This window comes from Mesocricetus auratus, unplaced genomic scaffold (genome assembly GCF_017639785.1).
Source record: "Mesocricetus auratus isolate SY011 unplaced genomic scaffold, BCM_Maur_2.0 Super-Scaffold_15014, whole genome shotgun sequence".
In the NCBI taxonomy this organism is placed as follows: Eukaryota; Metazoa; Chordata; class Mammalia; order Rodentia; family Cricetidae; genus Mesocricetus; species Mesocricetus auratus.
Window position 1 is genome coordinate 26,743,248 of NW_024429186.1, and position 16,639 is coordinate 26,759,886.

Consider the following 16,639-nt stretch of genomic DNA (forward strand, 5'->3'; position numbering starts at 1 on the left):
ATTTATATTTACGATATTTACTATAAGCTGGTTATGGTGGTAGATGCCTTTAACCTTAGCACAGGGAGGCAGAAGCAGGTGGGTCTGTAAGAGGGCTAGCCCAGCCCGGTTTACATAGCAGGTTTCAGGACATCCCCGACTACACAGTGAGACCTTGTCTCAAAAAAAAGGGGGGGGGGAAACCAATTTAAACAAATTAATATAAGCCTTGCATGATGGCATATGCCTGTAATCTCAGCACTTGGAATGTGGAGGCTGGTGAATCAGGAGTTCAAGGCCATCATCCTTGGCTACACAGTGGGTTCAAACTAGCCTGGACTATAAGAGAAACCCTGTTCACATAACCAATCGCTCTCTAATAGAACTTAAGTCTGACTTAGCAAGAGGGAAATCATGCTTGCTACTGGAAACCTAGCCAACTAGCAGGGCTAGTAAAGTCCTGGACCTTGGAGGAGAGCCTACAGCTGCCACTTTACTAAGCCAGCGTATCCCTAACTACATTTGAAATATTTGTCTTATACTCACAGATGAGTGTAGACCTCACTCCTCATGAAGGAATCCTCTCTTTGCAACAGATGGGGACCAGCACAGAAAATCACAAGCAATCCAAGTGCAGAGTTGGGGAGCCCAGTCCCAATGTGGACATCTATAGAACAATTCCTAAACCCAAGGCTCAGGGATCATTGTAGAAGAAGGGGCAGGAAGATTGTAAATGAGAGGAACAGGAAGTTTGTGTCTCCTAAGAATGTCACCCATAATGTCTCACTGACATGACTTCCTAAACAGCTGAACAAGGACAACAACTATAGACATGCCAACGTTGATGGGGGAAGCCCAGAAGTCTTCCACCCTACACAAAGAATTACAGGCAATTAGGGAATGCTGAGAGTAGAAATAGTCTTCCCCAGGGAAGCACACGCCAGCTAGTTATCTCATCCCAAATGGCCAGCCATAAAAACGTGCATATGAGTAAAATTATACAGCCTGAGCAGGCTGCATCTAATGTATTTAGAAATATGTAGGTATATACATGCGCATACATGCATGTAACAATAATTAAAAACGAGGCCATGGATTTGAAAAAACAATGAAGAGCAATTGTTGGGGGGGGCGCTGCAGGGAGGAAAGGGAAGGGGGATGATGTAACTATATTATAATCTCAAAAAAATCAATAACCAACTGAAAAGAAAAAACAATTAGCAGCATCTACTTAGCAAGTGAAATGTAGTGTTGTTAACTTCTTCCATTACAACCGGATTTAACTGGGATTACACTACCAAGGTTCCAGCCTCCTCCTCCTCTTATTTTCCTCCTCCTCCTTTTTTAAAAAAACAAATATAAAGCTCATATATTATCCTTGTTGTTACCATAGAACTATGATCCTTGTGGGAGGAGGTGTCATATTTGTTATCTTGGTTTGTGTTTTATTTAAAATTCTGCGGTTCTGTGTTTTCCAACCTTGCCCGTTAACGAGAATGAACTTTGGCACTTGTCACTGAGTGTTCTCCAGGTGATTAGCACCAGAGAAGGAAGTTTGGGAAATTGGCACAAATAACTCTGCAGCTGGGGAAAGAGCAGAGGGAGGAGAAATCGCTGAACTTCAGCGCAGCTGTGAAGTGTGGCCTCTCCTGTCCTTTGGATGGCCCTCACTCACTCCCCGCTCCCCCAGGGATTCCCTCCCCCATCTTCAAGGTCAGGCCATCTTTCAACTCCAGTTTCTCTTGAAGCAACTTAGCTATCTCTACCCCGTGGTTTGTCCGTCTGTCTGTGGTATCGAAGGAGGATAGCATCTTTTAGCTCATTTCACCTGCTTTGCTCTCTTCCAGGCATAGCATGTGCAATGACCCCACATAAAAATTGTGAACTTGCTTAGAATATGATGAGATGTGTATGTGTGATTTGTTGTTGTTGTCGTTTTTACAACTTGGGTTTGCATTGTGGGTGACGCCATGTCTGGGCTGGTGGTCCTGGCTTTTATGAGAAAGCAGGTTGAGCAAGCCACGGGAAGCATGCCAGTAAGCAGCACGCCTCCACGACCTCTGCATCGGCTCCTGCCTCCAGTTTCCTGTCCTGTTTGAGTTCCTGTCCTGACTGTCTTCAGTGATGAACAGTGATATGGGCACATAAGCCAAAGAAATCCTTTCCTCCAAGGTTGCTTTTGGTCATGACATTTCATCATAGCATGCAGAAACTCAAACAACAGGCATGGACAAAGTCAGGGTTGGATCATGAATACACAACTGAGCAACATCTGGAGCATGATGTGTACTTGGAATTCAGTGGAGCTCAATAAATCTTCATTTGCCCCCCCTTCTTCAACTTTGAGTTTATCTGAACTCAAGGCCAAAGCAAAGGATCCAGTCAATACAACTCCAGCCTGCGTAACTAGTCTGAGTAACTGCTCTTTGGACATCTTTACCTGTCTGCAGACATCTCCAGTTAATCAGAGTCAAAACTGAGGCGTGGCAGGAGTTTGCGGTTACCTACTGCCACCCCTCCTCTTTATCCTCTATTTTCCCCTGTCATAGCAATCAGTAATCCTATAGTTCAGTTACTCAAACTTGGAGTAACTCCAGTATGCTGAACTTCAACATTTAACATAGCAAAGAGCTATGAGTTAAACTTCAAAGATATCAAATCCACCCACGTCAGGCAATTTGTACCTCTGTGCTCTAAATCTGCGCATTTTACCAACTTTACTTTGAAAAGTTTTAAAAAGATAAGTTGTATCTACACTGAATACACACACACACACACACAGAGTTTTTCTCATCATTCCCCCCCAATAAAATATGGTGATATTAGCATAGCATTTACTTTGCCTAAGGTATCATAAGCAATTTAGAGATTATTTAAAATATAAGGGAGGACATACCTGGGCTATATGCAAATACACTGCTACTTTTATAAGGAATTTGACCAGTCTGAGTTTTGATATTCTTATTGGCTCCTATAGTCAATTCCTCTCATATGTCAACAATGCCTGTTTTTTTTAAAACAGGAATAATTTTTAATAAAGATTTATTGTTTATTATGTATACAGTGTTCTGCCTGCATGTATGCCCACAGACCAGAAGAGGCACCAGATCTCATTACAGATGATTGGGAGCTACCATGTGGTTGCTGGGAATTGAGCTCAGGACCTTTGGAAGAATAGCCAGTGCTCTTAACCTCTGAGCCATCTCTCCAGCCCAACAATGCCTGTTTTAGTTTAGGTTTTCTCACTCCAGCTAGCAGCATCTTTTGCTGCAATAGCTTTTTCGTTTACTCTTTTCCCCTTCTGATCTGTTTTTCAGACACCACCTAGAATTGTCTCGAGAATCAAGGAATGTCACTCTCCTGCCCAACTTCCCTGTGTCCTCAGTGTCCTATCCACTCTTTGTCTTGTCCTCCAAGGCCTTGCAGATCTGGGCCTTGACGACCTCTTTGGTCTCAGGGGTGTAAGACCTCTTAATGTAGCTCTAAGCATCCATGCACCTGCTGTGCTCCGGGTGTCCTGGTGTGACTCTCCAGAAGCAGGCTGTTTCACCCAGGCTGCTTCACTCTTACAGGGTCGAGTAACAAGAGCCAAATGGACTTTGTGGTTTTCTTCATCTGTATTCTAAATTGACCCTGATCCACACATCTCAACAGACACTTAGAATGTTATCAGAAATGAAGGTAGCAGTTCCTTTCTGTTTCCCAGGTGACACCTCAAGTGATCTCCACTTGAAAAGTACAACCGCAACGAATGTGTCTGTCATTCCTACTGGTGTCCGAGAAAATCTTTCCTGCCTTTTATAAACCAGCTTCCAGGGTCTACACCTTCAATGTTCTTTCACGTGGTCTCGTTTGCCCTTGTTCTATGTGCATCCCACACATGTCTGTAGTGAAATGAAAGTGTGCTCCCCCAGCCATCAGATACCAGCTCAGCTGTCCATGTGTCCACCTACTTGAGATCTTTCCTACCACCATAGTTTCGGTCTTAATTTCATGTCATCTGACTTTTGCAAAACTGTCACAAAGATCTCCCAGAAATCTAATGGTCCTACCTTAACACTTAGAGTAGTATGTTCTGCCTAAGGCATAATCTCACCAGATTGCCCCAGCAGCATGGAGGTCACAGTTCCTTTAAGGAAATTTAAGTTGCTCAGGAGAATATTCTCCCTTCTCTCCAAGGGCGACTACCCCTAAGTTCTGTGTCCTCTAGCGTGATCTTCTCCCTCATTCTTTAGACTACACTTTGAAACAACTTCTTAGACAGGCCATATACAAAGAGATCTTCAACATGCTTGCATGTTCCAGTCTTACCTTAGATTAGTGGTTTGCCTGGCTATAGTATTGGGCATTGCAAACTTTTATTAAAAATGATTCTTTCAAAATTTATTTGTCTTATTATAACCTAATACCCATTGTTGCTTTTCGTAAATAGGATGCCACTCAAGTTCCTATTGTTTGGGCTAGTTTTAACTCTCTGTGTGTGTCTGTCTCTGACTCTCTGTCTCCCGCCTTCCCTCTTTCTTTCTCTGTCTCTCTGTGTCACTTTCTCTGTCTCTTCTTGATTTCCCCCATGTGTGTGTGTGTGTGTGTGTGTGTGTGTGTGTGTGTGTGTGTGAGAGAGAGAGAGAGAGAGAGAGAGAGAGAGAGAAACAGAGACAGGGAGGGAGGGAGAGAGAGAGAGAGAAACAGAGACAGACAGAGAGAGAGAGAGAGAGAGAGAGAGAGAGAGAGAGAGAGAGAGAGAGAGTCATTTTTGAACTTTTCTTGTTCTTTTGATCTTCTGTTAACAGGATAAACTGGGAAACCCAGCACAATGCTCATGAATGTGGATATAACCACACTGGATTTTAGCAAGGCAAACGAACAAATGTAGAGGATGAGTTTGAAATTCAGGTCTGAATCCTGGCTTCTTCATCCACTAATGGTCACTAGCAGCTGTTGCCAGTGTGTCCTCAATAAATACTAACTGTCATTACTGTTACAGTTGTTGGGATGAAATGTCTTATCAGTTTTACCAGGTCATTAATTACTGCTTTGTGGAAAGTTTCTTGCTGTCCTCTGCAATGTCTGATTCTTCAGGCTCACATTCCCATTGTTTACCTGGCTTTTGATCTCTCATGTTGGAAGTATTTTTTTTAGCCTGGTGACCTTTGGTTACTTATTAACACTTAAGAGTGAAAGTTGCTGCTGGCTGATTTTTTTTAAGGGCAATTGTAAAGAAAGGTGACCATTATATTATTGGACTCTAAAATGTCAGGTTACATTCCAACAGGGAGGGGAGAGGGGCTCTTGACCTATGGATACTTGGTGGATTTTGGGTGAGGGAGAATCACTTCTCTTTCAGGGTGTGGCCTCTGGTAGATCTCCACGCTCCAGCAAATGGCCCACATGCATGAATATTTTGGCAGCACAAATTGGACTCACTGGATTATTTTAAAAAACAAAAGGACTGGAAGTTGGGAGGGAGGCAGGGAGTAGGGAGTGTTTCTGGGAAGAGTTGGTGGGGAGAGAAGTGGGGAATGAATATATTCAAAATGTATTGTATGTGCATAGTAAATTCCCAAAGAATTAATAAAATTATAGTATTTATAGAATGTCAGGTTATAGTGTCTTTTTTGTTTCCGTGTTTTCTAACTTCTTCACAAGGAGACTTGAGAGCTAAAGTCCTGAAATCCTAATAGGAGATATTATAATGCTAGCATTTTGCATGAGTAGGTTAGGGAGTGTGATGGTCAATATTGATTGTTAACATGACAGAATCTAAAATCACCCAGGAACTGAGGGATTATTGAGTGGGGATTAAATGAAGTGAGAAAACCTACCACTCCATGGGATGGGATCCTGGACTAAATAAAAAGGAGCAAGCTAGCTGAGGACACAGCCATCTCTGTCTGCTTCCTGACAACAGATGCAGTGTGACCAGCCTGCCACCATGCCTTCCCTGCCATGACGGACCGTATCCTAGAACTGTAAGCAAACACAGGTAACCCTTGCTCCCTTAACTTGCTCGTCAGGGAATTTTATCTCAGCAACAGGGGAAGTAACTAACACAGAGGGTCAATGTTACATTCATCCTTCTTCATTTAGTTCCATGTTCTCTCTTGACACAGGCCACACATAGCACCTCTACATCCTGTACTACAAAGGTTCTGTGCGGAGAGAGACAGTTGTCTCTGGCTGGCTGTCCCTGTGAGATGTACACACTTTGCATTCCTTCTCCCCAGCCTTTCTCGGTCATGAGTCTCCAGACAGTGGATATGCCCTTATCCAGCTTCGGTGCATAGGCTCAACCTATCATCTTTTACTTTTAGTTAGCACTCTGCTGAGCATGTGAACTGTGCAACAGCTTAGGCAAATGCTGCCAAATACTGAGCTGGAGCAGACAGTCTCCCATCTATGGCATTGATGGAGAAAGAATGTTGATCTGAAGAAAATCCCCTAACTGAACAACTTAGGGTCCTTTTAATGTACTGAGTCTGTATCTTTTCTTATTTACTCCAATTTTTAAAATTTGATCACTTCGCATCCTGGATTTTCTTAGTGCAATTTCTTACCTACAATAATCAGACATACAGTAGATGGTTAAAGCCTACAGGTTCCATAATGTATGTCATGAGAGTTCATGGAGTTTCTTGTTGCATTATGGATCTTCCAAGGAAAACTTTCTCACAAACTGGGATCATTCAAGAGAAGAACTCTACCGAAGGAGATGGGAACAAAGGGACTCTGAGACAGAATTTAATTAACAAGATGGATTTCTATGTCCTGTCAGAGAGAAAGTGTACCCACAAGAAAGCCCACAGCTTCCTCTTTCCTTCTAGTCTTGTAGGATCAGAACTCTAAGAGAGACAAAGAAGTTGGTAATCACCCATGTTTGCATGGGACAAATTGTATGCATAATTCTATGAACTAAAACTTCCATATTGTACTTACGTTTGTGACTTATTTGTTGAAAAACAAAATAATCCCAGGTAGACCAATCTTTCTCATCAGTTAGCCAGCAGCCAGTATTGTCTAGTTAATTATAGTATCATGAGTAAAAGTTGTTACAGAATATAACACACTTGATTTTTTAAACCTTTACTACAAAGTCCTATGCATTCTCAATTCTTTTAATCAGAAAGAAATGAAAGGTGACGGAAAAGCCAAAATTTTTTGAAATTGAAAGTACAAGATAGAATTTTTGTGAACATGTTTAGCAGAGTTTGATAGACATTCACAAAAAGTAGATTTCTTTGTCTTTAAAGATGTGAAACAGGGAAAGAAAAGACATAACTGTATTGTTTGTTCTTCAGGTTCATCGCTTGGAGGGACCGTGGTTAACTAATGTTGACTAATTAATAAACCATGAATTTACATGACACTTTGACATTTGGGACCTTTTGCCAGTGTTGTTTTCCTGGGGTCCATTCAACAAAACTTCTTATGTTTCATTGTTTTTTTTATCATGCTAAAAGACAAACACAAAGCCACCCTTGAACAATTAACTGTGGTAAAATTGTGCTACAAGAAAGCTTCTGGATTTTTGAATTATTTTCTTAGAGATGAAACATTTTTCTCCTAGCATTTAGCGTATATGAAAGCATTTATTCTGAATGAATCTCTAGATTCAGGACAGTGAGTCCCAGGATTTTAGTGAATTTTTTTCTTTATTTAAAATAAAAACAAACAAGAATTCCCTTGGAAGTATGATAATGATAATGTAGTTTTAGCTGATTAAAGAAAACCAAATAATATTTGTTTGACTCTGAGGATCTTCACACTAACTCTGTCACCTCTCTGGTGTCCACTCTGTGAAGATATCTCAATAGTCATTAAAAGTAATGCTAGCATTACAGGCTGCTGTGATTTCAAGTGCTGGGTTTTTTTCCCTCCATGTTAGTAACTATTGTAGTAAGAATCTCATTAATAAATGAGGATTTGGGGGGACTCGAGCATCCTTAGTTTCTAGTACCACTCCTTTGATATGAAGAGTCCTAGGGCTGAAGCTGCCCATCCTATAATCTTGCCCAGGAGAAACTGTACACGGTGCAGGAGATTTAACTGTCTATATTTGCTCCGCAAAGAGTTCTGTGAGCCTCTTTCAGTGCCTTTGCTGTGACCGTGTAGGTGGGGCTGTGCCTTAAGGCACTTGAGGCATTTGAGCTGTTTCCTCAGCAACTTGGCTCCTGCGCCAGGCATTGCAATGGATCTGTTTGTCTTGGGTTTGCAAAGCTTTCACAGTCAGTAAGCAGAGCGGTCTATCAGATTATCGTCTTCTAACTTGGATTCCCTAGGAGGTTCCCCTTTCCAAGACAGCTGCTACAGGAGCTTCTCTGAGCAGCCCAGGAAGAAAGCTAGGATCCGTGCTGATGTGGCTTTCAGAGCTAGGTTCCACTCTCCTTTGACAGAGGTACAATTCCTTATAAGAAGCTGGGAGATCCAGAAGAGCTAGAACCAAGTACCCAGGACTAACAAAGCCACGGTTAGAGGCAAAGAAAAGAAGGCTTGTAGGAGAATTGAAGAGGGCCACACCCTGGAAAGAGTTCTTTGGCTACTACTAACGTTCTCACCGCCACCCTACAGTCAGCCCCTCTTCCTCATCCAATCAGGTTCTCCATCATGTGATCTCCATGAATCTTTTAAAGGCTGTTTTGAAGCTAGATTTTATTGACTTTGTAGTCTGCACTTGCCCTTTCTCACCTAACTCCGCCCCCTTCTGAAGCACAGCTCCTTCCTTTTATAGGGTCTTTGCTAAATCACACTAACCACAGAGAGTATCTTCTCTCTCTCTCTCTCTCTCTCTCTCTCTCTCTCTCTCTCTCTCTCTCTCTCTCTCTCTCTCTCTCTCTCTCTCTCTCTCCTCTCTCTCTCTCTCCTCTCTCTCTCCTCTCTCTCTCTCCTCCCTCTCTCTCTCTCTCTCTCTCTCTCTCTCTCTCTCTCTCTCTCCAATTTTTTTAGAAAGGGTTTCTCCGTGTAGCTTTTGGAAGCTGTCCTAGAACTCACTCTGTAGACCAGGCTGGCCTCGAACTCACAGAGATCCGCCTGCCTCTGCCTCCCTAGTGCTGGGATTAAAGGCGTGCGCCACCACCTCCCAGGCCTAAATACCTCTTTATCGCACTTCCTACATTAAATTTATGTCACAGTCACTTATTTAAATTTCTCTTAAATTTTGTTTTAATCACTGTAAGAGTTTTGTCTCTTCATTCAACAGAATCCCCAAGACAAAAGTGAGTGAATGAACATCTACCCCCGCCTAGTCTTAGATAAGGCAGCTATGCTCAGGCAAGGAAGACAACAAAAGAGTATAAACCAGTGATGGCAGAGGGATTGTGGTTAGAACTAAAACTGACTTCTTTCAGGGCCAAATGTTACTCAGAATCACAAGTCAATAGAAGAAAACAGAGGCCCCAGTAGAAAAAAAAATGGACACAAGATTTGAACAGACACTTTTCAAAAGAAAATGTACCAATGCTTGTAAATATATTAAAAGATGATCTGCATCATTAATATTAGGAAAACACAAACTGAGACCACAATAAGATACCATTTATATGCTCTGCAATGACTAGACTCAAACAAATTAACAGTATGCTTGAAATCCCAGCACTTGGGACCTGGCAGCCGAAGCTTGAGTTTGAGGCCAGCCTAAGCTACTCAGTAAAACTGTCTCAAAAACAAACAAACAAACAAAAACCTAAGGCCTTGGGATGTAGCTCAGTGTAGAATGTTTGTCTAGCATATGCAAGATCTGGGATCAATCTCCATCAGTACACACACACACACACACACACACACACACACACACACACACACACACACACACACACGATTGATTACAATGTAAAAAAGGAGGTTGGCTGGGATGAGGCTCTCATATATTATTGATGGGGAATAGAAAACAGATAACCAGGGCTGGCGAGATGGCTCTGTAGTTAAGAGCACTGATTGTTCTTCCAGAGGACCTGGGCTTAATTCCCAGCACCTTCATGGCCTCTCACAACTGTCTGTGACTCCAGGGGATCTGGAACCCTCATACAGACATGCAGGCAAAACACCAATGCACATACAAAATCTTTTTTAAAAAATTAAACAACCATTTTAGAAAGAAGTTTGGCAGTATATCCAATAAAGTTAAACCTACATCTACCCTGTCACCTGGCAATTTTGTTCTTAGATTTCTATGCTAGAAAATTCAAAAGATCCATGGGTGTCTATAAGAGAGAAGGTCCTAGGGGTTGAAAAATTTCCCAGGCTTACCCAGGGTAGAGTAATTAAACTGTACAATTAAAAATGGTTTGTTGTTGCATATAATTATATCTCAATAAAGAAGAATTTTTAAAAAGGATCTACCTAGAAAATTGTGCACTTGACACACCAGAGGGCTTCAGGCATTCTAGAAAGAACTTCACCATAAAATGTCTGCTGAAACTGTAACCCTGGGATGGTCATAAGGAACAAAACAAAACAAAAACTTACTCTATGTAAACCAAGAAAGTTGGCAGTGCCATGCCTGGGTTTTTTCAGATAGCTAACTTGAAAACAGCTGACAGCAACAATGCTTATTTTTGTTGATAAATATAATACAAACTCAAGGATATCAACACAAAGATTGTCTCTTCTTAAGAAGTACTTATAAGAGCATTTGGGACTATTCTGGTAATTATCATGAGCGTGCTGAACACTCGCTGTTAAGGCCAGTTACATAATTTCAAATCTGGAGAGCCCTGATGGCTATGGAAAGAGTTGCATTTCACCATGTTGTTTTCTCTGCTACTACAAACACAAAGAGCTTCTCTTTCAAAACAAAGTGGGAAGGTAGCAAGGCATTCAAAAAATAGAAAGTATAAAAATGGAAAGGGGGATTGACTGTCTTTGTGACAAAAACCAGTCAATAAAAATGTTATTAAATCCCCAAGCTAAATTAAAAGGCCTTCTTAGAAAAAGAAAATAGTAAGGACTGCAGAATAGATGATATCTCAGATTTGTGCCTGATAGAAATCAGATTCCTCTTGGAGAAATGACCTTGAAAAACAAGGCAGTGCATAGGTGAGTTTAATGATTTTTGTTGACTGTGGGGATGGCTACTCTTTACCAAGATACTTTATGAGGCAGAGATATACACAACACACTATTCCCTTTGCTTTAGATGGCGCTTTGGATTTTTCAAGTTTAGCGTGTACACCAAACGGGGAGCCATCACACCACGGCTATTTGACACTCCAATGTATCTGACTGTTTGCTAATTTCTGTTTTGGTGAGGGCATTACAAAACTGTGAAGCATAGTCTTTCCTTGTGGGAAAAGGACCTGCACACTAATTAGGGGAAGACTGTGGGAAAGAAAGTGCAGGTTTTGATGTGGGTTTAAAGAGATGCCCCAGGCCATGTGCACAATTGTAAGGGAACGTCTGTGCTTGGCATTTGAGAACGATAGTGTTTATTTCTTGTTTTTGCTCCTACCAAACCTTCAAGTGCTGACACTTCATTAACTTTCTTCTTACGTTTCATTTGATTCAACTTGAATTTTTGCAAAGAAAAACAAAAACAAAAAAAGGCCGGGTGGTGGTGGCACACACCTTTAATCCCAGCACTCAGGAGGCAGAGGCATGCAGATCTCTGTAAGTTCGAGGCCAGCCTAGTCTACAAGAGCTAGTTCCAGGACAGCCTCCATAGCCACAGAGAAACCCTGTCTCGAAAAAACAAAAAAAAATTTTTGTTAATATAATGCATGGCATTTGTTAGGTCTCAAAGCCAGGACAAGTCTCACTCAGTACCCTTGGTTCCTCCCAGCACTCCTCACATTCTGCCCCCAACCACAAATCTCTCCTTCCCAGGCGATGGGCTTCTGCTCCCTAACTTCAGCCTCATACCTATGTAACTCAGCCACTTTGGCTACTCTGCTGTTGTGGCCCAGGCCACCTCTCTCGGTTGGTGGCTCCTCTCTTGCTCTCCCTCCCTGTCTCTCGTCTCGTGGTCTGGTTTAGTCTGCTGGCCATGTTAGCCTGGACTCTTGCCTCTGCCTGCTTTCTCCTTTATATCTACAATAACACTCTTCTCCATACTTTGTAGCTAGTCTTCCACTGTCCCACCTGCTAGCTCCCAAATCACAACACAGAAGCTTACTATTAATTACGGAAGTTTCTAGCCAGCTCTTCCATCTTAAGTTGACCCATGTCTACCAATCTACCTTTTGTCTCGTGGCTTTATCACCTTTACTCTACACTGCCCATTTGCTTCCTCTCCATTTGACTGGTGACTCTACGCGTCTCTGCCCTTCTTTCCAGCATCCTCTCTGTCCCCCCCCCCAAATCCTGCGTAGCCATTGGCCATTCAGCTTTTTAGTCAACCAATCCGAGTGGTAAGTCTTCACAGCATACATAAAGAGTAATTCACAGTACTTCTCTTCCTTTTATTCCATGTTTTCATTCAGTGCTATTTCTTTAAATTTAAAAAAATATTTATTTTGTTTTATGTGTATGGGTGTTTTGCCTGCCTGCACGTATGCGCACCATGTGTGTGCTTGGTACCCTCAGAAGTTAGAAGAGAGCATCAGACTCCCTGGAAGTGGAGTTATAAATTGTCTTGAACCACCAAATGGGAACATTTGTGTAAGTGCAGTTTACGTGCGTGCATGTGTGTTTATCTATGTGTGGGATACATGGGTGCATGTAGCTCTGTATTCCAAGAGACTAGAGGATGCCTTCATGTGTCTTCCTCTTTTATTCTCTGCCTTGTTCCTTTGAGGCAGGGTCCCTCCCAGAATCTAGAGCTCACAGGTTTTTGTTTGTTTGTTTGTTTGTTTTCATCTATACTGAAAACTGGTAAGAGGAAGTGACGCTCTTGTCCTTACGTCCCTCAGTTTATAGGCCTGCATAGAACCACACCTGTCTGGTTATTGTTAGGTATCAAAATCTAAAGTGCAGCACATATGTCTAGAAATGGTGGTCTTGGCTCAGCCCACACTGGGCTACAGGATTGCTGGTGGATACTCTCAGCATTCCTCAGGAACCTGTGAAGAGGGTTTCTCTCTGCCAGTGAAAGACCCCGAATTTATAGAAATAAAATATAAGCTTAAACAGGGAGGGCACCACACTAGAGAACTTGGGAAATGAACAAAGGACCCCATCCCAGGAACTGGCCAAACCACAGAATGGAATGTATGTTTTAGCAACCTTAATTGCAGAAGGGCTGTAAACCCACAAAAGGCCAATTTCGGGCTGCTGACCACCTGTGAAGAACTGACCAGGGCGTCAGAGATGGGCAAACAAGATTTGTGGGAACCACCATTTACTTAGGGAGAGATGATTAACTTATACCAAGGTTTGAGGAATTTACAACGTGTAGGTCAGGAAGACATCTACTTCCCCTGGTCAGTAGTCACATACCCCCCCCGTCACAAGATAGGGACCCCTCCCAAAAGCTTGTGGTTTTTGTCTTTAAAAGCTGATTGTAACTGAACCTCGGGGCCAATCGGTCTAAAAGCTGACCGAGAGGCCCATCTGCAGATGCCTAATTACAGCCTCTTGCCTGTTGCATCAATTGGCGCATGGAGATTCTTGGGGTGACGAATCCAGTTTGGGGACCCCTCTTTAATTTGGGGTACCCCAACACCAGGAAGAGCCATTTTCCTATGTCTCCTTCCTCTGGCAAACACATTCTAAAGCCAATGGTAACGTCCAGACTGCTCCAGTCTGTATTCACTTGTACTTGTTATACGTCTCAAAGCCCCTGCTGGCCTCCTGACCCCCTCTCCTTCACCACTAAACTATCCTTCTAGATTATAGCTCACTTCCTGCTCTCTTTAAAATAAGGTTTCCCCTCCCCCCTCTCCTCTGCTATTCTCACTTCTCTCATAGATAGTCTTGGCCCTGTCCAGTTTGCTTCTTTTCCTCTCTACTATGGACTCTTGGCAGATGCATTTGGACATCCTCTCTGTCATACCTACAATAAAAACCTTTCCATCAAATCATGGAGCAAACCTCTTGGTGATTACTGTGCCATTGCTTATAGTAGTTATATGAGAGCTGTGGTCTGAACTCTGGTTCCCATGTTGGTGCAGCAAGCACTCCTAACTCCAGAGAAATCTCTCCAGTGCTCCTGTTGCCTGAGAAGAAAATGAAAACACTGGAAACTTTATAACCTGAACATCAGATTTCTCTCTAATCCCTATCTTGGGTCTAGTTTCTAAGACCTCTAAGTTGATCACTTTCAACTTTGGCTATTTTCTTCCATGACTGTCTACATTTCTCCATGTATTTGTTTTAGATTTCATTGACTGGTTTTGTTCTATAGAATATGAATGTAACACCCTTCCATTACCCTTTAACCACACACACACTGTTCCTCCTCATATAGCTCTACTTGCCTAGTAGGTTCAGGACCTATTTAATCAAAGCCATATCTAGCATTTGGACTGTTTACTCTGTCTATTAGAATTTCATCGTTCTCCAACTATAGCTTTTTGTTTGGAACTGAGCTGTTTCTGTCTTTGTCTCTTTCTTATTTACTTATCTTGGATTAAATGGACCTCTTGCTAGTCTCCTGAGTGCTCCAAAGTTCTATGTGCTCCCAAACTAGACCAGCACTGCTCCTCGTTTTATTATTATTTTTTATTAAGCCTATTCGAAGACAATGTCATACATGAACATAATGCTTTCTATTTATTTTCCTTTATTCCCTCCCATCCCTACCAACCTCCCTATCCTCCCTACATTTCCCTTTTTCAGATTTATGTCTCTTCTATTGATTTTGTGACACACTGTGCTTCTACCCAGTCATGGGTTTGGAGATATCTACTGGAATATAGTGGGCTCACCAATGTGTAGAAAACTAAAGTAAATAATTCCCTGTCCTTTGGAATCTGCCTCTAACCTGTTTTCCGCTCTGAGGGCTGAGCTCCTGAGCCCCTCCCGTATCCATCTTGACCACTGTTGGGCCACTGTGGTGCAGACTTAGCGCAGATAGCCATAACTGGTGTGAGTTCATGACTGCAACAGTTATCTCTTGCATGTTCTTCTGTCTATGCTTCACTATGAGTTAGGAGAAACTCCCATAGAGTTGGGCAGATTTTAAGAAAACTGGGCCACCAACCTGCTTGCTTAACTGGGTGCATTTACTCCCAAGGTGAAGTAAAATCGTTGGAGGCAAACGAGTGGAGGTACCAGGAGCTCAGGACTGCCAATCATTCACTCTCCTCTTGGGATATAGCTGCTGTCTACCTGTTTTCATGGTCATCTGTATACGTGTTAATACAATTTAATTTTTCTATTTTCATAAATAGTTTCCTCTTGCTTCTAGTGAATTGCCTTGTGGATTTTTAGTGGCATAAGCTGTAACCCAAGATAACAGCTTTCTCTTGTCTTGAATGTTGGTGTAGTGGTCTGAATGAAAATGGCCCCTCTATGTTGTGGAATATTAGCTTATGATGTGTTACATTTGTTTATACTGCAGAATATTAGCTTAATGATGTAAAGATGTGTTGCATTCTTTTATGTTGTGTTTGTTTAACCCCATGAAGCTGTGTTACTTTGCTTATCTAAAGCACCTGATTGGTCTAATAAAGAGCTGAGCAGCCAATAGCTAGAGAGGGATAGAGAGGGGTAGGCGGGGCTGGCAGGCAGAGAGAATAAATGGGAGGAGAAATCTAGGCTCAAGAGAGGAAGAATGAGGAGTGAGAAAAGGAAGAGGAGGAGGAGGAGGAGGAGGGGGAGGAGAGGAGAGGAGAGTAGAGGAGAGGAGGATGCCAGGGGCTAGTCACTCAGTCACACAACCAGCCACAGAGTAAGAAGGGAAGAAAGACATATAGAATCAATACAGATAAAAAAAAAACCTTGAGGCAAAATGTAGTTAAAGAGAAACAGGATAATTTAAGTTAGAAAAGCTGACAAGAAACAAGCCATGCTAAGTCCAGGCGTTCATAAATAAGAATAAGTTTCCATGTGTTTAGTTGGGAGTTGGGTGGCAGGCCCCCAAAGAGCAAAGATAAAAACAAAAACAAAAAAACCCAAAAGCGACTACACCTGTAAGCTCACAGGGAGTGGCACTAATAGGCAGGATTAATTCAGGCAGCACTCTGGCCAGCCCAGAGTTCCACGAGAACGAGTCTGCACACAGGTGCAAGGACCCCTTTAAAGGACAAACCCCTACCCACTTATCCTCTCATCTTCTCATCCTCTCTCTCTCTCTCTCTCTCTCTCTCTCTCTCTCTCTCTCTCTCTCTCTCTCTCTCTCTCTCTCTCTCTCTCTCTCTCTCCTTCCCCCTCTGCCTGATGCCTTCAGATCCATATAGAACTCGTCAACACCATGTTTGCCTGTATTCTACCATGCTTCCCTCGAAGATGATACTGGACTAAACCTCTGAACTTTTAGCCGGCTGCAAACAAAGTGTTTCCCTTTATAAGAGTTGCTGTGGTCACAGGGTCTCTTCACAGCAGTGGAAACCCTAACTAAGACAGTTGGCATCTCCTCTTTTCACACCTCTTTCATTCCAGAAAAGTAAAAGAGAAAAATGGATAAAAAGCTACTAGTCATTCATGGGTTTTACTCACAGCAAGGTTGGTCCACTGTACACTCCTCCAAAGGCATCTTTGTCAATAGCTGTCAGGAATTTATTCTTGTTTAGGTAACTAGAGGGAGAGAGAGAGAGAGAGAGAGAGAGAGAGAGAGAGAGAGAGAGAGAGA

General features: G+C 42.4%; 1 protein-coding gene across 1 annotated transcript in view; it reads right to left on the bottom strand.

The window, feature by feature from the left end:
- Tshr (thyroid stimulating hormone receptor) overlaps positions 1–16,639 on the bottom strand; it is a 118,337-nt gene that overhangs the window by 8,451 nt on the left and 93,247 nt on the right. The window contains exon 8 of the mRNA XM_040742669.1: positions 16,507–16,584. Coding sequence (XP_040598603.1) covers positions 16,507–16,584 — 78 coding nt within the window. The remainder of the gene's footprint in view (positions 1–16,506; positions 16,585–16,639) is intronic.